General features: G+C 40.1%; 3 protein-coding genes across 6 annotated transcripts; all 3 read right to left on the bottom strand.

Moving 5' to 3' along the window:
* Nucleotides 1-4: 4 nt before the first annotated feature.
* Nucleotides 5-6,489, bottom strand: dhrs7b (dehydrogenase/reductase (SDR family) member 7B). The gene is made up of 7 exons (XM_085156131.1): nt 6,325-6,489; nt 5,658-5,832; nt 3,969-4,087; nt 3,632-3,842; nt 3,365-3,457; nt 3,114-3,266; nt 5-2,685 (listed from the first exon to the last, which is right to left on the bottom strand). Exons 2-7 carry the CDS (start codon nt 5,809-5,811, stop codon nt 2,480-2,482), a joined length of 936 nt encoding a protein of 311 aa, XP_085012257.1. The 5' UTR covers nt 5,812-5,832; nt 6,325-6,489; the 3' UTR covers nt 5-2,479.
* Nucleotides 6,490-11,964: 5,475 nt separating this feature from the next.
* On the bottom strand, nt 11,965-15,466 carry tmem11 (transmembrane protein 11). 4 transcript variants are annotated; one of them, XM_085156142.1, is made up of 2 exons: nt 15,335-15,466; nt 11,965-12,968 (listed from the first exon to the last, which is right to left on the bottom strand). In XM_085156142.1, the coding sequence occupies exon 2, from the start codon at nt 12,959-12,961 to the stop codon at nt 12,452-12,454; it is 510 nt and encodes a 169-aa protein (XP_085012268.1). In that variant the 5' UTR covers nt 12,962-12,968; nt 15,335-15,466; the 3' UTR covers nt 11,965-12,451. The 4 variants fall into 4 exon arrangements, with proteins under 4 accessions (XP_085012268.1, XP_085012269.1, XP_085012267.1 ...); XM_085156143.1 differs by lacking the exon at nt 15,335-15,466 and adding an exon at nt 14,999-15,122; XM_085156141.1 differs by lacking the exon at nt 15,335-15,466 and adding an exon at nt 14,855-14,989.
* A 1,231-nt stretch (nt 15,467-16,697) lies between these two features.
* natd1 (protein NATD1) lies at nt 16,698-20,490 on the bottom strand. The gene is made up of 3 exons (XM_085156146.1): nt 20,171-20,490; nt 19,091-19,209; nt 16,698-18,198 (listed from the first exon to the last, which is right to left on the bottom strand). Exons 1-3 carry the CDS (start codon nt 20,268-20,270, stop codon nt 18,082-18,084), a joined length of 336 nt encoding a protein of 111 aa, XP_085012272.1. The 5' UTR covers nt 20,271-20,490; the 3' UTR covers nt 16,698-18,081.
* Nucleotides 20,491-21,268: the final 778 nt, after the last annotated feature.

The raw sequence follows: 21,268 nt of genomic DNA, 5'->3' as shown, positions 1-21,268 counted from the left end.
GTGATTTTTATTAAAAGTAATGTCGGTGAGAAAGAGATGCTTGGCATAGTTCAGTAGCAAAAGTGGAACAAAACAAAGTGGTGCGTAGAAGTTCATTTTTCCTGTTGGCCTCCTTTTTTTTCCTCATCTCTTATGAGTTCAGGTGTTACAGATTGTGTTGTAGTCATGCGTGTTTGGAATCGGGTTCATTTCTCAAACCCACATTTAAAAAAAACAAACAAAAAAAACAAATAAAAAATGGCAGCTTGTTGGTTGACTCCACTTCGGTAGCTCTACAGATGCTGAAAATGTTATTGGAATTATTTTATTGTTGCATTCATTTCTCATTAGTTTTATTGTGTGCAGAGATGCAAGTTCAAATATTGGATTTTGTTGCATAAACAGGAATACTTTTAGATATTTAAGCCCTCTTCACACGTGTGGTATTTGGAGACTGAATCAATGTTATAAAGAGTCTGTGCTGACAGTGCTTATAGCCACAAACAGCATAACGTGCGTAATGTACTGTTCTTCATGGTTGTTGCGTCTGAATGAAAGCCTTGAGGAATGTTCACATTAAAACGTTTCCTTTGACTCGGCGCTTTCCCCGCTCCTCATTCGCAAGCTGCAATAGGAAGAATTTCCCTCCTGGATTGTAGATGTGAGCGTAAATTGCAGAGGAAGGTTTTAATGAAGGGAGATGAACATCTCAAAAAGATGCACGTGAGCGGCAGCACTCTGATGCGTGCCTGTCTGTTAACATACATTCAGGCTTGCGCCGTTTTTAAAGGTGACCTATCCAGACCTGAAGCTGCCAGATCAACAGCAAGAAGGGCGTGTCTTTGTTTACTTTTGCTGTCGTTTTGAATAACGCTGACACAACAGGTGGGCGTTCTCTTGCCGCCGCCATCGATTACAAGGAAATCTAACAATGGAGCTCATTTACTTTCCTTAGCTCTGTTGCTTTCTTGCCGTCCTAATTAATTCAAACAAATGAGCTGTCTGCAGCCACACATTCATTTTGTTTGACAAACTAGAATTATGAATATCCTGGGTACTATTGAGAGTTCCCAATAGAAATACACTCCATAAGAGCGAGCGGTTAATTTAATGAAACACTAAAGCCATAGTTGACTCCATTTATTTTAATTTTTGTTTTTTATTATATGCCCCCAAATTACTTTCCCTCTGACTAGTGGATGCTAACAAAACACTATGACTAAAGTAAGAGTGGCTCTTACATGTTACAGAAGCAGACATCATTTCTCTGAATTTTTCATGCAGTGCACATGCAGTGTGCAGTAGACTCATTGCCTTCACATTTAATTTGATCAACCAGCATCATCTCTATGCAGCTGTGTGAACCCGTTTGGTGTAAACTGTTAGACCTCTTTGTCATTCCACAAACGAGATTGTAAGACTCTCTAACAAATGTAAGCGCTCCTGTGGTGTTAATTTGAGAACAACATTTGGAAACGCTTGATCTTGTCACACTAGATGATTCTTAAGGAATCCTATTGAAGGATGTATTTGTACAAATGGAAATTCCAGTATTCACTGCGCTTTTGTAACATAATGTAAATCATTATTTGGACTATTTATTGTTAATATTTCTGAGACAAGTGTTTTTTCTGTTTAATTTAAGGTGACATCCACGGAAGGAGGAAAAAAAATACTGTTTTCAGTTTGTAAAAGGTGTTTTATTCTGTGTATAAAGATAGTTATAAAAACCTGCCTGTTTTCTTGTATTCACTGTGTGTGTGTGTGTGGGGGGGGGGAATACACAGCAGTTCATATGCAAGCTTGTACAAAGTTCGGTCTTTGGCCTTGGGCTCGTTTCTGACAGGTTTGTCAGCTTTTCCAGAGATGGATGAGTGGTTTATCCGCAGACTCCACACTGAATTCCTCACTGCTCCCAATAAAAGTACAATCATGCTCCAATCCAGACGACATTTTAAAGTGACAAAGAATATTAGCCGGAAACAAAAACTCAACTGCACGTACGTGTGCTGAAGTGACTCATTTTCAGTGATGTGCTCTGCATACTGCATGGAAAATATGACCCAGAAACATGTCGGGTGCTGCACCATTTTTCAATGAGAAATTGTTGGCAAACGTTGACTTTGTAACCACAGTAGATATTTTAAAGGAGAGTAAGTGACACAGTTGTGGGTAAACATTCTGCCACACATCAGACATGATCCCTTTACCACAGTTTGGTTTATTTAAGTTGTTCTGTTTGCATCAGGAGTCCCCGAATTATGGAGTTCACAAAACCATCTCTTCTCACCAGCCTGCAAAATGTGATACTGCAGGCTTTTGCCAACAATTTTTTGTTGTCGTTTTTGGGTGGGAAGGGTAAAAGTTTTTCAGACATGACAGACAATATCAACATGTAAATTAGACATTAAACCCACTCGATATCTGTCCCAGATGTTATAAAACACATTTCCTCCAAAGTCTTGCTTATTTCAGGTCCTAGACCTCACCAGCTCTAACGTCACTCATCCTTAGGTTTTTGCTCCTTGCGAGCGCGCGAGGACATGAGCTTGAAGAAAAGTGCAGGCCAGAGTGTGCGGAGGTAGATGGCAGCGATGGGCAGAGGGCCGGCCAAAACCACGTCTTTACTTCGCTGATGAACAGCCTTTAGGACTTCCCACGCCACGTCCCTGGGGTCCCAGCCCGTAGCTGTAGTTGTGTCCAATACTGAGCGGTAGTTGCAAACACCAGAGACATGTTGCATCATTGATACAAGAAAGTACAGATAACTTCAATTAATTCAACTTACTTTTATTTATATAGTACCAAATCACAACAGCAGTTGCCTCAAGGTGCTTTTTAATGTAAGGTAAGAAAGACCCTACAATAACTTATTACTGGGGTTCTGTTGCTTCTTACTTTTATTATTTAGTTATAAAAATCCCTTTGGCTTGTAGTCTTTTCCTTATGTAGTCAAAAAAAAAAATCAGTAAGAAAACACAAAATCCCAGCTGGCATCAAAGATCCACACACATTCCAACACCACCTTAACAACTATGAGATTTATCACCTGTTACCAGCTGACTCTTAAAAATGCTGCTTTTGCTACTGGTACTCTTTTGTTCCATCCTCTACCAATCCTCTCACTGCCTCACCTCCATACTTGGATCCATCTCCTGTGACAGCGTTGACCGACAGGTTGGTTCGGATGTACCCGGGGCTGATCACAGTCACTGGGATCCCGTAGCGCTCTATCTCTGCCCGCAAGCAGTCGAAGTAGGCCTGGGTGGCGTGCTTGGAGGCAGCATCTGACCAGCATGAGACAAATCAGAGTCTTGCTTTAGTTACCCTCCTCCTGCTGGCAAACTCATGTTGTGTTTGTTTGCATTAATCAAAGACGACTTACAGGCTGACCGGTAAGGAATGGCTATCTTCCCCTGGACGCTGCTAATCACTACAATATGGCCGCTGCGCCGGCGAACCATGGAAGGCAGGAGAGCTGTGGAGAGAGGAAAGAAATGAAAGAGAAAGGGCTGACTCATATTCATGATAATCTTCACCTAAATCTCTACATAAATGACTTATTAACTTCACATTTAGCTCGGCTCTTTCAACCACAAGCCAAAATAAATGAAAACATCCCGTACGCTGAAACCAACAAGATTACACAAACCTTGTGTAAGAGCAACGGGCCCAAAGTAATTTGTCTCCATAACATCCCGCTGAACTGAAATGTGAGTCTCTAGTATATTGCCACGGTAACTGATTCCAGCATTATTAATGAGGATGTCCACTTGTCCATAACATTTCAGGATCTCTTCTGCAGCTCTCTCCACCGTGTCCGTTTTAGCCAGGTCGAAGACAACAGTACAGGGAGTGTGAGTCTGGTGGATAACCAAAGCAAAACAAAACACTAATAGCAACTCTTTACATATGGATCCTTACAGGGTAAGCTATAGTTCAGACAGACCAGACTTTATTGTGTTACTCCTTTGTGTGTATATACATACCGGTTTCTGTGTGTTTGCTGAACTCGCTGTTAGTTCTTGGACCACCTGCTGCAGGCGAGCTGCGTCACGTCCACACAGCACAAGCCGTGCACCTGCAGCGTGGAAGACCCGCGCACACTCTACAATGCAAAATTCTCATTGTAGATTACCGAGCATAAACCAGGGGTGGGTAATTCATTTTCCCAAGAGGCCACAGGAGAAACTGGAACTGCTGCAGAGAGCCACACCAGTAAGCTGAACTCAAATCTGCTCAGTATCTCTTTATAAAGTGCTCCTGGTAAGAATTAAAACTGAAATAAGCATAGAAGAAAACTGCTAACATTTTTATCATGATATAATAAACATTCCACAAAACAATTGTGCACAAAATGTCCATATTTGTGCAAAATTTAAAATACTTATTTTAAAATAAGTGCTATTGCTATTTTTAATTATTTTTTCTTGCTCAGCTACAGGAATCTAGTCCGTCTTAAGTTCTACAAGAGCATCCAGTGAATCAACAGTGCAACAAACTGAAGTTAACGGTTTTAGTTACAACACCAACAGCATGGGTCACTGACTTGCACAACACCTTCTGCTGTACGATTCAGCAAAAAAAACAACCCCAATTTCACTTCTGGCTTTATTTCAGTCACTTTATCTTGCATCTGCTTTAAAAGTCCCACATTTTTCCCTGTCAGATTTTGACAGGTGTAAGTTGTTTGCAAACAAACAAACTTTGGTAGTCCCTTTTACTGAGCCTGTGGCTGCTAAACTCTTTTCGTTGTCCCATGTACAAAATTCATTAACAGGGCTGGGTCATCACAACTGTCATCCACAGCCATCAAGCACTCTTTGATAAACTCCTCAGAGGATGGCTTGTTTGAAATCACAACGCTGGTCTTGCCTGCTCCATCCCCGGATGTGTGAAGCTTAGTGAAAAGTCCTGTTGCTTTTCGCAGATTTGCTAGCAACAGTCCAGCTCTTAGTCAATTTCTTGTATTTCTCTCTCTGTTTAGTATCACAAAGGGGATTCAATCTGTAATCCTTAAACAGAGCAATCTGCTCTCCACAAACTAAACACATGGCTTTACCTCTGACTTCAGTAATTAAATATTTAGAAGTCTACGTCCTGTTAAAAACTCTACGTCCTGTTAAAAACTCTACGTCCTGTTAAAAACTCTACGTCCTGTTAAAAACTCTACACTCCGCATCGATCTTTCCTGTTTTTAAAGGTCAGCTGACATCTGACTAGAAACTCTCAGAAACAAATGATCAGGCACACTTACAGAGGAGCTGCATTCGCTCACAAACATGTGTTTGTAAAGTAAAAAAAAAAAAAATAGCATTCGTGTTCAAAATATAAGTGACAAATTTGTAATGTGGTTTCCTACAAAAATCAGGAATCCACTCTCTGACCAGGAATTTATCAAAGAGTGTTTGGTGTCTGAAATGGGACAAAATGATTCATGTATATGTATATATGTTTAAATCCTAATTTCCCATTGATCGCACGCAGACCGGTCCGAGACAACCAACGGGCAGTACAATGTCCAGATCTGATAAAGAACTGCAACTACATGTTGGCATCTGCACAACAACACTGAAGCATGAGATTGCACATTATCTAAATAAAAGCCTACTAGCACTAAAGCAGTATGGTTTAGAGAGTTTGCACATGTAAGCTGAAATGAATGAATGGAGGCTGACCTTTCCCGAGTCCAGAGCTGGCCCCAGTTATGACCACCACAGCACCTTGGACTGAAGCCCTTTTTCTGAGACGTACAAGTATCCGGTACAACAATACGACTCCCAAACCGGTTAAAACCACCGGTAGCATTCCTCCTCCCATCACACGCTCCATTATTTGGCAATTACCAGCTACCTGCAGGTAAAAAAATAAACAGTAAATACCTTATAAGAAATTACTTACTGTACCTTTAAAGTCCATCTGAATGCAACTACCAGCATGACAACAATAAACACACATACAGCCAAAAAGGGGGAAAATTAAATGGTATTTCGTTGTAATGAGAACAGCAGGAGTTATGGATCTTCCTTTATCTTCTTAACCACTTAAGCCCCACCTGCTAGCAACAACCAATAACTTGATATCACCAGACTTCGGACAACCTTATTAAACAAATGTTAACTAAATATATGCATCACTTAGAACATTAATATTCGCATGGTTAAAAAGTACAGTTCAGTATGCCAGGTGAACACCTTGCACAAGCACACACTGGGTTTAGCACTAGCTTGTTCTGCGCAGGCAGTGTCAAAATAACGGCTACTGAGGCTAAAGCTAAGAACAGCTAGCATCTCTAGCAAATACTACCAAGTGTTGGTTTGTAGTTCCGTTTTTTACAGGTCTCACCTGAGCTGTCCTGCTGAGCAGAGCAGCAGTAATGTGTCAATGAAGAATAGGTCCTCCTCTTCTTTTAGCTGATCTTCTTCCTTCTGTTTTGTCTTTATTGACGGTTAGAAAAACAGCTTTTGGTCGCTTTAGCGCCACCGTCTGATCTGGAGTGTGCACTTAACAAAATGCGCTCTTTCAAATGATTAACAAAAAAGTAAATAAGCTATTATTTCTCGCAAAACTCATAATTTGATAATTTGCTATATTAATGCTTTAATATTTAGAGGTCTTTTTAAACCACTAGTGCCTATTTAATCTGCTGCTTATCTTCTTCATCGCTACATGATCCATTAGAAGTGTCCTCTACATCTCATTTCAGTTTTTCTTTTTAATTATTTAAAAATTCTTAGTTTTAGTTTGCTTTATTTTTATTATTTATTACAAAATGTAGGGTATTTGTCAGGGACATATTCTTCATAAGTTCAGAATGGAAATTGCATTACAAACACAGGAAGTTGACTCAGAGTCATGCAGACATCCTGAGTGTGAATAAATACAGCTGAGGTCAGACGTTTACAGGGACTCACTATGGACTTTAATTTCATGATCTCTTTGAATTGTCCTGGGTGAAATGATTGTACAGCATACATTTTTAATTTCTATAAAATAAACAAAAATTAGGTAAACAAGTTTGAATTGGTTTTGAACTTTCTCTAATCCATGGTTACACAAGGTCAAACGTATGTACCTCTAGTTCAAATTTGTGCTTTATAAATATAATTATAAACGATTTTAATGTAACGTTTTTTTCAAGGGATGATTATACAGCGTACATCTTTAATGACTTTTAAAAAAAGTCTTTTTGGATTTTCTCTAATCCACACAGGGTCAAAAGTATATATAGGCCCAAATATATACATACACCCCCAGTAATATTTGGTTAAATGTCCTTTAGTAAGTTGCACTTCAACCAGATGCTTTTTGTAGCTATTGATGCTACCACCCTGGTTAACACTGTTACTAAGTTTTAAAGACTCAACATTACTGCCCTGAACTTACCTCTTGTCATTGTGGCCAAACAGGTCAATCTTTGTCTCGTCTGACCATAAAACTCTGATTTATAAATCAAATCAAGGTCGTGTGACTTCTGATGTAGATGTAAGTTCCGGCCACATTTGAGACCTATCAACACATTTCCCAAGGATACCAAGAATACACCGTTGTGTGGATTGTGATCTGGACTTTCAGAATCAAAATAGTTTATTGATCCCTTGGGGCAATTGTGTAGAAAGCATGATTTTTGCAAGAATTAGTTTCCAACCTGTGTGGTTTTGTAAAGAGGGACTATAACTGTTTTGTTTTTTAAAATAATGTCTAATAGGATTCTTTTTTGTTATACTTGTTGATGCAGACAGGTTAAGAAGCAGTTTATTAGATTTAGTAGATTTAATTAAATCTTTCCCTGCAGGTCTTCTATGGGTGGAGCCTCTAACCTGTTTGTGAGTCAGTTTTCAGTGTCGCTGTTTAAATCTTTTCCCGTGGGTGCTGGGTGAGCCCTCATCTAACCCCAATAAATGCAGAAAATCTTTGACTGAAAAACTGCTTCTTAACCTGTCTGCACCTTCAAGTGTGTTATCAGTTTATCAGTTTATATTGTTACTAAACTTTTTTCCCTTTAGACTTGGCTCATGTGATCAGGTAGAGGATCATTAGGGGCTCCATTGTTCCTCTTGGGGGGGGGAATCCCACAGGGCTTAAATCTGGGATTCTCCACCAAATGGTGGAGAATCCCAGATTTAAGCCCTAAACTTAAAACCCTAGAACTGAAGACATTTCTCGGATGAGAGGTGAAACATCTTCAAGCAACTTAAAGAAGTCCAGACGCTTTTCTTTCCAAGCTCCTTAGACTACGATGACCTGATTGAGAACCTTCACAGACATCTTAAGTATGCAAGCTGCTGTTGGAAGCCACTGGTACCAGTATCAGGTCAGCTGACAAATAATTAGCCTGCTCTGGTCACAAACCTGCAAACTAATGAGGTTGTCTCAGACCACTTGCCTGCTGTCTCCTCATTTCATTTCTAGCCCTTCCAACAAGTTATAGAAATTTAGGTTCAAACTAGCTGAGCAGGTTAAGGGCTATGATTTGGAAATGGTTATTGTTTTTCCAGACACAAGAGCGAAAACACATCAAGGCTGAGTGTGAAAAGTCTGTATGAATAAGAACCTTGCTAACCGACTCTCCCTGACCTTCCAAGCATTTAGGTCTCAGTCGTCTGAGGCATTTTCATCCACTCTGTACAACACTTAAAAAACAAAACAAAAACAAAAAGAACACCACAATTTAGCAAAGCACCACCCTGACATTTGGAAAAACAAGCAATTTTAGGATAACTTCATTAGGTACGGCAGTGTAACTGCTCATTAACGCAAATATTTAATATCCAAAGACATGGCAGCAACTTTAGGGATGGAGACGTGCTCAACACAACCTGTTGAAGTTCAAACTGAGCATCAGAATTGGGGAGAAAGGTGATTTACTTACTCTGAATATGGCATAACTGTTGGTTCCAGATGGTCTGAGTATTTCAGAAACTGCTGATCTATGCAGATTATTCCACATAACCATCTCTAGGGTTTACAGAGAACAGTCTGAAAAGGAGAAATGGCTTGTTGTGGTCAGAGAATGGCCATTCTGCTTCCAACTGATAGGAGGGCATCAGTAACTGAAATAACCACTTGTTACAACCAAGCTATGCAGAAGAGCATCTCTGGCTACATGTTGAAACTTGAAGCAGATGCATTACAGCAGCAGAAGACCACTCTGGTCTGCTAAGAACAGAAAACTGAGGCTAAAGTTCACACAGGTCCAATAAACTGGACAACAGATTGGAGAAATGTTGATGCTATAAATCATGGATTCATCGTGCCCTATATTAACAATTCAGCCTGCTGGTGGTGGTGTAATGGTGTGAGGGTTATTTTTTTTGGACACACTTTGGGGTTTTCTTAGTGAGCATTATCTAAATGCCACAGCTTACCTGCTGTTGAGCATGTACGTCCCTTGAAGCTTTTTCATTTTCTGATGGCTGCTTCCAGCACGACTAACAGTTCATTTCACAAAGCTCAAATCAAATCATCTCAAACTGGTTTCTTAAACATGAGAATAAGTTATTTGTTCTCAAATGACCTCTTCAGTGACTAGATCTCAATCCAATAGAGCACATTTGAGATATGGTGGAGCAGGAGATGCTTTTGATGGAAGTGGAACCAACAAATATTCAGCAACCGTGTTATCAGATCAATATTAGAAACAAACTAAAGAAATTTATATTCTGAAAAGCTTCCAAATTTACTTTTTGTCTCCAGAAAATTTAAGTACAGAGGTACATCATTATTAAACAGTTTAACATAAAATCTCCTTTAACATACTGTCACTTAATATTTAACTGCCTTATGCAGTTACAACTTCTGCTTCACTTCATGTTATTTTTTTTATTATAGGATAAATAGACAGATGGCAAATTTAAAAAATGCACACAGCAAGCTACTTTATTAAGTGCCACTTATTAAGGTTTTGGGCCACCATGTGCCACCAGAGGAGCCTCAATCCACCTTATACCTGAGTCTTAAGCTCTCTGAAACTCTACAGGTGGGAATACCTTTAGAGTTTATGTTTGCAACATTAACTGTTTCCAAAACAAAAAAGTTCCTTTATATGACTTTCTGGTGTGTCAGTTCTGTGTCCGTCCAAAATGTCATTGTTGAAATGTGTTGAAAGGTGGTGACTGCAAAAGGAACAACATACAATCATTTCCATCCTCCTGACGTTATTTGGAAACTGGAAATCTTTCATCAGTAGGACAGTAGGGTGATCACTCACAAAAACTTCGTATTGATTTACAGTGATCGGTATTTCTAAGGAACCCAAACGGTGACAACACACATAAACTTGGCTTCGTTTTATCTGTTGACTCAAACAGTCTTAATTTTGTCTTTTAATTATTTAATGTAGACACTACTGGTCAAAAGTTTTAGAGTACCCCAGTTCTTCTAGTTTATTAACTGACATTCAAGCAGTTCAAGTCCACATGAATAGCTTGAAATGGTATAAAGGTAAATGGTGACCTGCCAGAGGTTCTACAGCAATCAAAGTTGATTAAGACTTGAAAGTTGGTTTCTACAGGTGTCCCAACTTTTGATTACTGACAACCTCCCGAGTCTACATAAAAGTAGTGTTGGAACACACTGTGGCATCATACACTTGTGAGCATTATTTAAACAGTATTGCATTAAAGAAAGTAACTTTTTGACCAGAAAAAGGGTGAGGAAAAAGGCAATTAACAATAGAAGAGACAAACCATCATAATATAAAAGTGTAGGTTTTTCCTTCAGAGAAATTGTGAAGAAAGGCAATGTATCAGGGATTACAGTCTCTTTTACTATCAAAAGGCACTGAGGGAAACTGACAGGAAGAGGTCTGCAGAACCCAAAGCCACAACAAAATCAGAAGGCAAGACAGACTCAACAGCTAGAGTGATAGGTGGCTCACGGGACCACAGCTTAATAGTAAGCAAGTCTCAGTTTCGACTGTAAAAAGCAGACTTTGAGATACAGGATTGACAGGTCAACTTGCAGCAAAGCAGCCATAGCTTTGACGTCAGAATAAGAAAAAAAAAAAAAAGCCTTCCCTGGGCCATGAAACACCACCAATGGACCACTGAAGACTTTCAAAATTTGAAATCTTCCGTTCATCATTCAGGATTTTTTTATGCCATTGAAAAGGCGAAAAGAAGGTTCCTCAGTGTGTGACATCAAATGTCAAACATGGTAGAGGAAGTGTGATGTTCTGGGGCTGTTTTGTTGGATCCAGGGTGAATGACTAGTACAGATTGAGACTAGTACAGAACCAACAGCTACAACGAGATTCTGAATCAACATGCAGAATCTTGGTATGTACCAAGTTGGTCAGGGGTTCATCCAACAGCAAGATAATGACTCAAAACATACGTCCAAGGTATGGCAGACTTACCTTAGGAAAAAAACAGAACAAGATGGTAAGCTTGGGGAAAAAAATAGGGTTGCTGGTTTGTTTTATTTTAAGTTAACTGGTCAGAAGAATAAAAGGAAAGCAACACGTAAATGCCACACATTTGTGGGAACTTCTAAAACAGGGTTGGGAAGAACTTTCAGAAGAATATTTGATTTCCATTGTAGAGGAAACTGCCACAAGCTGTTACATCTGCCAAAGGTGGATGCTTTGATGAATCAAAGGTTTAGGAAACATTTTGATTTATAAATGATTTCTGATATTTTCTTTAAAAAAAAAAATTCAATTGTTTATTTGTTTTCATTCAAGAGTACAATGACACATTATACTGCCTGAATTTCAATAAAAACAGGAAAAGGTGTTCTAAAATTTTTGACCAGTAGTGTACATAATTAGTGTGCTAATTCACACTAGTTTTTGTTTTAAAAAAAAAAAAAAGAAAAGAAAAAGATATTGATCCCCATTATTAATATGATAAGACCTTACTTGCACTCGTTCAAATCAAACATGAACAAGACACAATCTCAAAGAAGTTGGATCTACTTGCTCCTTCCAGGACATCGTGTTGAATCCATTTAATGTAAAAAGCAAAATAAAATACAGAAAAGTGAGTTTGAAATATCCTAATGTTTAATGAAATTGTGATGTGCTGATCAGCAAGAAAGGGGTACAGTAAAACTACGAGGAAAATAGGGAAAGAACTTGGTACACAAAACATGTCTGTCCATTGTCATTCCAATACACCTCTGTCCGGAGGAACTGCTGCCATACCCTTGTGCGCTAGCTTGTTGTGTGTCAAGGATGGAGAAAGTGGGGGAAGAGGGTGCGAGTGTACTACAGAGATAAGTGTGCAGTTGTCACATAGAAGTAAAGGAAATGTAAAAGGGGGAAAAAAACAATTCCTTCTAGTTTTAACTATATCCCTCTGATCAAAGTTCAAAAAAGAGGCACCCACCACATGTGGAGCTGACTGCTGGACTTGATTGTGACTTCTTTTTCTTTACATGGGGGGTGGGTAGGTTCTATTTTTTTGTTTTTTTTTGTTTCGGTTTTCCTTTTTTTTCTGTTGGTTCTTAAGTCCTCTTCAGAGTGCACTCATACCACATAGAGTTCGTAGATCTTCTTGGCGCAATACGCCAGGGCAGCCAGTGCTATCGTATTATGGAGTCTCTTTCTGTGGATGTCATCCCTGCGTACCAATACCACGGGCGTTGAGGAGGTCAGTGTATGCAGGGGCAGCCGCGAGAGTTTTTGGCTGTCGTATTCCACCTGGTACTTGCAGCAGGGGTCAAACTGCCACGAAATCCCATAGAGGGCGGCACAGGCCACGCTGAGGGCGCCAGCGGGCAACGCCACATAGCGCAAGTACTCGACAGGCAGCGAAAGTGGCGTCAGGAGGCAAGCAGCACCTGACAACACGGCTGTCTTGTGCAGGCAGTTGCCAACAGTAATCCAACGGGCCGTCTCGTCTCCGATCCGCGTGGGCTCGATAACAATGTATTTATACTGGGCCTCCAGCGCTTGCTCCAGCTCATACTCAAACTGGTCCTGTGCATTCTCCCCATTGTAGATCTCGTGCACGATGTAGCAGTCTGACGCCGCCATCACACCCCTGTGCAGAAACACAGGAACAGGCAGGCAACAGTGAGTGTAAGAACAGATGACATTAAACACACTTTAATTAAATGAAGACTGTATTTCCCCTTTTCCTGCCTGCTGAAATGTCCACTCTATCACCATTTAACAAACATAAAAGGGAAGGATATTTCTCTAACCAATAACCAGAGGCTCATTCAGCCACTTCTAACACCGTTTTAAGTCGATAACAGGAGTGTAAGCGTGGTCATGTCTATATAGCCCGCAACTGTTCTGACTGGTCCATCAAGTATGGTTGATTCTTTCAGTGCTTTTCCAGCTCAGTAACTGAATGCATTTTTGCAGGACTAATAATCAGAAACCTCAATATAAGCACACAAAGGTGGCAGGCAGATTCCTGGAGGGAGATTGCTGAGAGAACATACAGAAAAAACCTTTCGGGACCAATATAATTGCCTTTGAAATCAACTGACCACAGCAAAGGAGGAAAATAAGTCTCAGAACGTTATTTGTTTCTATCATGGCTGCCTTTGCATCTAAAACTCCAGGACACAATTGCACAGAAGGTGTTGGCAACAGCGTTGGCCACCTACATAGGCAACATTGTAAGCTTTACAAAGATTCACTGCAGAACTCTAAATCGGATGTTGGAGTAAGAATGAGAGCGAGACCATGTGGCTAAAAGCAGTCGTATGTGTGGTTACGCTTTTAGAAATTCCACGCAGACAACACAAAATTCACAGACAGCCATGGGAACACCTTTAATCCAATGACATACAACATATATCTATCTGACAGCTGAAAACTGGATTCAGCAGACCTGCAGCTAACTTTAGCACATTTGTACCCAATGCATAAGATGTTGAATGCGATTATCTTTTTCTAGTAATTAATTAGACAGCTGGACAAACTGTTGTCAGAGAAACCGTACTTTTATTCACTGTTTTGGTTGATGTTTTAGTCGGGACTTTTACACCGACGGCACTAAAGTTTCACCACGTTAAACTGACTAATCCTATGACAGTGAGATTAGGTGAGGTGTGCGAAATGTTGTGAATAAATAACAAAATGTTTCAATCAAAAGTGTGGACATTTTTTGTACGTGAAAGTCTTGAATTTATGATTTCAAAAGAAGTTAAAGACCAAAAATAAAAAACCCACCACCCAACTGTTGTAATTAGGGATCATAACATCATAATGGTGTCCCAACAGCACACAGATCTTAACATGTGTATGACTACATTTAAAAACATAAGACTTGGGGAAGCTGCTTTCCATAAAGTCCCAATTAACCAATGCTAAAAGTACCAAATGGTCACAATATAAGGCCTTCGTTTAGACCAACAAACAAACCTTAAAACACTAAACACTATGCTTCTCATACCAGAGGTGTGAAGTTTCATGACATATTAAGATACTAGGGAAAATCGACTGAGCCTCACGGAGCAAGGGGAAAGTTGTACTTCAGTTAGGTGCAATAGAAAACTCGCTTGACTGGCAGAAAGTTGGAGGACCGGCCAGCTAAGTTACTGAGCGAGCAGGTCGACAAACGAGGCGGTCAACACTCCGAGCCGAGCCAATACCGTGAGGCACATCGACAGTCAAATACAGCACTGCCGTTTGCCCCAACGAGCGGCAAAACCAAACTTTTCCCAGTCAATCACTTGCTGTGAAATAATCAAAACATCACATGAGCTGCTCGTTAGCGACAGCTAGCCGTGTGCGTTAGCCCGCTAACATGAGCTAACCCTGGGTTAAAAAAATCCAGACTTCTCCCGTTGACATTTAACTCTGAATCCCAAACGGGAAGCACGTTCGGAACCTGACAAGTAGTGTCATCGACCAAACGATACTTCATATTAAAACACGTTCTTTTAATGGCCAAGATGTGGAGTAACTGACCTCTCCCTGCTTACTGGGACACCGCGCCTCCTTCCCAGCGACGCCATGTTGGAGATACAACTGTGATTGCGGTTGACGTAAGACAGCGCCCAGTATTCTGGGAATTGTAGTGTGTAAAAAAAATACAGTTTCTGTTCGACTCACCAGTTGAACTCGAATGCGGACTACTATTCCCATGATGCTGTTCGGACAGAGTACCTGCCTTTACGTATTTTATAATGGTACATAGAAGTTGGGGAGGTCAGAGCACATTCTGAAAAGATTTAACAAACTGAATCAAGGTATGTTTATTTAAATTTGGCGAGCCATGAAGTTAGCACAGCAAAACTAAGCAGCAAAAATACCGGCTCCATTTAAATATTTAAACCCATAATAATCCAGACTGACTACATGCATAGTCAGGTCTGTTATAATATATGACACATTGTTCCGTCATCTCGTTTTGTAATAGGATTTATGTGGAGACCTTTGGGTACTCACCCATAATGTGTCCTCGCGTGCTCTGGCTGTGTTCGTGCGCGCTGCCTGTCCGCGTGCTGTAACCTGACGCGCGCTGGCTGTCACAAGTATAATGGCTACGTTCAGGAATGTGAGATGGTTGGGAACAAATGCTGTGCCAGCACGAATCACATCAACCAAGGCTATTGACAGCGGTAGCTTTCCAATGATATTTAAGTCTGGTAATTTTAAGAATTTAGTGAGGAATTGTCTATTCCGATAAGGACTGTAGGCTATTTAAAGGTGCATTTTGATTTTTTGATTATTATTATTTTATTTTTTTTTAGCTTAAAACACCTGTAGACATGTTAAATAAATTAATGGATTTATCAATTTAAAAGAAGTCAAGAGAAAGAAAGTAGTTCCAGCCACACAGTTTGAGTTATTAGCAAGTACCATGCTTTTTCAGTGTACCAATTACCTTTTTTGAATATATTTTTTAAATTAAATGTATTAGGTCAGTGACACCAACACTACCAGGAATAAACCATCAACTTGAAGCTGTGAAACAGGACTTCTCAAACCAGTGGATATGTCTAACTTTTACACAGTCCACGAGTTTTAACTTGTTAGCAATGGAGAGCATTTATATCTAATAACTTCAATTTGCCACTGGATGGCGCCAATATATACATATATACGTACAGATATTTGTCATCAGTAATCTAGAACATGAATCCACTCCATCACTAGCTGTGACGTGTGGGACTGATAAAGATATTCAGTGGAGGGTAAAAATTCCACCTTTTCTTTAATTTTAAGTCTTACACTATTACTTTTACACTGTTCATCTACATGTTAGAAGATCAAGTATTTAAAAAAAAAATACAGCAGTCCTCATTCTGTATTTTGAAACTATTCTGCTACCTTGATTTTCTACATTTACTCTAATTGAATAATAAGCGAAAGCCCATACCATTAACCCTCTGGTTTGCCAGTGTAAAAATAGTTTAGCTTAAGTATTGAAGGAGTTTGCATGCTGAAACTATTAACAGCACAAGACGAACTGCATTGTAGATAATTATTATCAGTGTATGACCACCGTAGTGATGACTGCACAGTGGTTATAAAAAGTATATTGTACAATGATCACGTTTTCTCCATAAATAATCACAAATGTTCCTCTGTTTCTGCCAACATACATAAAGCATTAGTCATCTGATGTGTATTTGATTTATTTATGCATTTATTGACAGCAAGTACAGAAAAAAAAAGTCCAAATCACAAAACACTGTAATACAGATTGGATTTTGATGCCTCTGTGAGAGCCACTCGCTCAAATGAAACATTTGCTTCCTTCCAAGGAAACACGCAAATTTAGACAAAACACATACACAGAATGAAATAATACCTCGAATACCTTGGCCTATCCTTAGGTGTGTTGCACCTAAAGGGAAGTTTAACAAAAGGGAAATTCCTGCAATTAACTCAAGGTGAGCTCAGCAGAAAGAATCTGCACTGTCCTGCCAGAGTGTGCCGAGTTACCTGAGTTATCTTTTTCTCCTCAACACTTAAGATTGTCAACAGCAAAACCTCCTGAAGAGTACAAAAAAAACAAGGGGGGTGGGGAGGGTTATTTTACTTTTTAACAGAGATCTTTATCATTTTGATATCAGCTGGGCAGAGAAGCCTTGTGGGCAAGAGGAAATATGGATCAAATAACAAAACAGCCACAGCCACCCAGTGCAATTCCTCAATGACAGGACAATGGGCCGTCTGACACCACATAAATGTGAATGCCCTGAAAAGAACAGTGCTGTTTTTGTTGCTGGTTCGAACAGAGACATCTATACATACACACACTGATGTATCACACCACACCAGGCCCCCGTTTATCAGCAATGTCTGTAACATTTAATGTACGATGGAAACAGCAAGAGTTATCTTGAGGCTCAGTCAGATATCGTCACTGTTTTCTACACCTTTGATCGCTCGGTGAATTGATATATGACTGTTTGTTATGTGGAGGAGGAATGAAAGTAGATGGAGTGATGTTTAAAACAAGGCTCTCTGAGGAGGAATATTGGTAAAATTCAGATTTGGCTTTCCCACTTTGTCACTTACAAAACAAATTTATACTTGTGTTGTTGTTTTTAAGCCTTTTTGCATACACAACCTTCTACACTAGCATATCAGTTCTAAGAAACTGAATTTCTAAAAACTTGAGAAGAAGGGGTTAAATTGAATTATTTGCAAAGAATAAGAAAAAATGAAAAAGAGAGGTTGCAATTTACATAAAACAAAAAAGACACGAGTATTTGAGCATCAGTGGAGTCATCAAAGACAAAAACATCAGGGGTGGTCACCTCGTAGTGCTGCTCATGACCAGTGAGTCCAGTTGAGGACAGAAATCTGCAACACACTGTAACATTTGACTCAAATCTGCTCTTTCAGTGTTGGGTCCTGGAAGTTTCTGTCTGAGGTAACAGGCTTCACCTTTGGTTGCTTTGTTTGTACAAGTCGTGATAGGCTGATTCCCCTCCTGCCTGTGGCGAGTGTGTATCCTCATGTTTATGCAGAGAGCTGTCTTATCAGTCGATCAAAACGGTCAACTCACAGGCGTCTATGGTCCGAGATTCAGCTATTTCTCTGGATTCAGTCACTGTTGTGTTTAACCATGCCTAGAAGATCCTTTGTCGCGTGTTCTCCTGTAACTCCAAAGCATGCCGCCACGCAGTATTTCTCTCCTTGGAGTCCATTTTGCCACCTTCCTTCGCTGCCATGCAGGATCATTGATAAATATGTTCAAAGTATTGAGGCTGAGGATTCTCTTTCACGAATTTCTGAATGTACCAGCAGGTCAGGTGAGCTTTCAGGTCCTCTTCCACCACAAAATCCATGGCTGCCTGCAATGACATGGTGCATAACAGCTCACATCAAAATCATCTGGCCTTTCCTAGGACAACAATTTAAGTGAAAACATATTCGATTCTCACTGTACCAGCTTCATATACCGGCCACTTTGTATGGTACACTTTTTAGCTGCTCATAAATGCAAATATCTAATCAGCTAATCACATGGCAGAACCTCAAAAAGGAATGTAAACATGATCAAGGAAACCTCCTGAAATTCAAACCATGCATAAGAATAGAGGAGAAAGGTTGATTTAAGAGACTTGGAATGTTCCTGGTGTCATATTAGCTGATGTGAGATTTTCAAAAACAAGCTGATCTACAGGGATTTTCCAACACAGCCATCTTATGGGTTTACAGAGAATGGCAATAATCTAAGAGAAACTGGCTTGTGAGGAGAATGCACAGACTGTTTTAAGCTGATTAGAAGACAATAGTTACAACTTAGATAACCAGTAATTAAAACTCAAGTATGAAGAAGACCGTCTCAGAATTAAGACCATGTCAAACCTTGAAGGAGAAGCGTTACAGCAGCAGAAGACCCCACTACGTGCCACTCCTATCAGATAAGAACAGGAAACTGAAGCTACTATTTGCACAGGCTCACAAAATTGGACAACAGAAGATTAGTAAAACATTGATGGTCTGATGAGAGTCTTAAGCTCTGATGTGACATTCAGAAGGTAGGGTCAGAATTTAGTGTAAACAATATGAAAGAATGGCTCCACCCTGCTTTACGTCAACAATTCAGCCTGATGGTGGTTTAATGGTGTGGAGGATATTTTCTCTGCACACTTTTGGCACCTTAATACCAACTGAGCATTGCCAGAGCCTACCTAAGCATTGTTTCGTGAACAAACGCAAAATCTGGGTTTAAAAAATTACTTTGGCAAGGTGTTTGGCGATTCCTCTCCCTCTGTAAGCATCTGGAACTTCGGTGTGCTGCAGGTCCACCGTCTTTTTCCCAACATACTCGTACAGAAGAACCGCACGATCATGGGATCCTAAGAACAAACACAAATATTATCTCTGGCAGAGGTTGGTCTTCACCTCAACTATTGCTAGATTTACTGATTATCGGAAAAAATATGACCCCCCCCCCAAAAAAAACAAACAAACAACAGAAACCTGCCACCCTGCTTGTGCACACTACAAGTTTCATCCCACAATTACTTCAACGTTTCAGCATTTTAAAGCTGACTCTAAGCGCCCCAGTTACATTATTAAGGTGTGGTAGCAGATTTTAATTTGCATGTAGCGCTGCAACATGGCTGCTGAGAAAGACGAGGCACGAGTGGCCAGGTGCAGGCATGCCCTTGTGGAGGAAGGGTCGTGTTGCTGGGTGAAGAAAAGATAAAGATCTCCATTCAGCACAACAATGGCATCCACCATTTTCCTCTTAACAGCTGACCCACAACTGACCAGGACAAACACGACTACTGACACACTTAAAACAGTAATATTAGTGTGTCGTAAAGGATTAATATCTACTAAAACGAAGAAGACTGTGTAAAACTTTAAAATATGTTTAAAGCACTTGAACTGAACGCTTGAAAGGAAGTAGCACAGCACATTTGGAGGCCTGGCAGATAAAATGGTTACTCTGGAAAACTGAAATGGTGTTTGAATCTTAATATAACCGTCGGGGAAGGTATTTTGCTACAAATGAGTTTTACTTGGAAGATTAATACTGGAATTTGTGTATTTGGGATTGTGTGCTTTTCAAATTTGTGTGCTTGGTTTGAGGTCTGGAGGCCAAATACTTTGGTCTCACCTAAAAGAAAGAAAAGTAAAGCACCGGTAATGGTGGTAAAGTCAGAAGACAGGCTCCGTCTATATGTGAGCAGCCATCTGTGTCTGAAATGGCAGCTGTAGGTATCAATAAAGGAGCGACGACGACGTTAGCAAGAGCGAAAGCTAACACTAGCATCAGCTGGCACGCTAATGTTTACATGTTGAACTCACCATTCAGCCTTATGACAAACTGCCGACGTTTCTTATCGTGTTCCACCAGGATTGGAGAGTTGTTTGCATCAAAGGCATTAGTCTGTGCCGCCTGTGCCATAGTAGCGCCGTTAAAAAGTCACAACAATGACTGCTACGCTACCCTACGGGATTGCTAACTAGAAATGGCTACAAAAGCAAAACACTTCATCCAACGAAATCAGCTGTGAGGTCACGTGACGCGCGGCCAATCGCAGGCGTCGTCTTTAGAGAGGCGAAAACAGAGCGGGTTTGTAAGATAACTCCCCTCGAGATCATAAACTCTAAACGCCTGCTGAGAAACGATAAAACCAACCGTCTGACTCCGAACGCAAACGTTTCACATGCTGCATTCACGTGACGTGGGATCATAAACAATTATGTCCGTTAAAGACCTTTTCTGCTCATTTTGTATTTTTTTACAATCCCTGTGAATTATTATATCTTTGCTACTTTTTTTCTTTATTATTATTTTAAAATAAACTTTAAGAGAATTGAAATGTAAGTTTTGTTGTTTAATTCTGGTAGGAATAGGTATAGTATAAAGTCTCTAAATACAATTGCTATAAAATATATTGATTTGTTCATCCGTCAATTTAAACTGATAAATGATCGGCCCTGTCCCTAACATCTTCATCTGTCACACCAGCCCTCTGCATGTCCTCATTCATGGATGAGGTCTCTGAGGTATTTTCTTTTCCTCCTGCCTGTCAGCCCCATTTGCACTATCCCTCCTCTGCACATGTCCAAAACAGCTCAGCCTTGCCTCTCTAACTTTGTGTCCAAACCACTCGGCCTGAGCCGTCTCTCTCATATACTCATTTCTAATCCTGTTCATCTTGTCCCTCCGAGTCAGTGCCAACATCTCTAAACCACACATCATAGCTACACTAATACCTTAAATCACCCCTGACACTTGTCTTCACCCACTCCGCCTTGGCCTGCACTCTCTTCTTCACCTTTCTTATGCACTGTCTATTGCTTTGGATGCCTGGTCACAGGTATTTAAGCTCATCCACCTTCACCACCTCTGCTCCCTCCAGCTTCACTATTACACCTGTCTACCTATCAGTCACACAC

Source organism: Neolamprologus multifasciatus, chromosome 4 (assembly GCF_963576455.1).
Source record: "Neolamprologus multifasciatus chromosome 4, fNeoMul1.2, whole genome shotgun sequence".
NCBI lineage: Eukaryota > Metazoa > Chordata > Actinopteri > Cichliformes > Cichlidae > Neolamprologus > Neolamprologus multifasciatus.
This window is presented reverse-complemented; position numbering and strand designations above follow the sequence as displayed.

Bases quoted from the DNA above. Each gene is read 5' to 3' on its own strand.
- dhrs7b (XM_085156131.1), bottom strand. From the start codon at position 5,811: ATGGAGCGTGTGATGGGAGGAGGAATGCTACCGGTGGTTTTAACCGGT. The intron at 3,843-3,968 runs GTATGTATATAC...GTTATCCACCAG, and splicing joins CAGCAAACACACAGAAACCG to ACTCACACTCCCTGTACTGT. The intron at 3,458-3,631 runs GTTTGTGTAATC...CTCTCTCCACAG, and splicing joins GCCCGTTGCTCTTACACAAG to CTCTCCTGCCTTCCATGGTT.
- tmem11 (XM_085156141.1), bottom strand. From the start codon at position 14,901: ATGGCGTCGCTGGGAAGGAGGCGCGGTGTCCCAGTAAGCAGGGAGAG. The intron at 12,969-14,854 runs GTCAGTTACTCC...GTTTCTGCACAG, and splicing joins GTCCCAGTAAGCAGGGAGAG to GGGTGTGATGGCGGCGTCAG.
- natd1 (XM_085156146.1), bottom strand. From the start codon at position 20,270: ATGGCACAGGCGGCACAGACTAATGCCTTTGATGCAAACAACTCTCCA. The intron at 19,210-20,170 runs GTGAGTTCAACA...GTTTGTTCTTAG, and splicing joins GTTTGTCATAAGGCTGAATG to GATCCCATGATCGTGCGGTT. The intron at 18,199-19,090 runs GTAATTTTTTAA...ATGTCATTGCAG, and splicing joins TCGCCAAACACCTTGCCAAA to GCAGCCATGGATTTTGTGGT.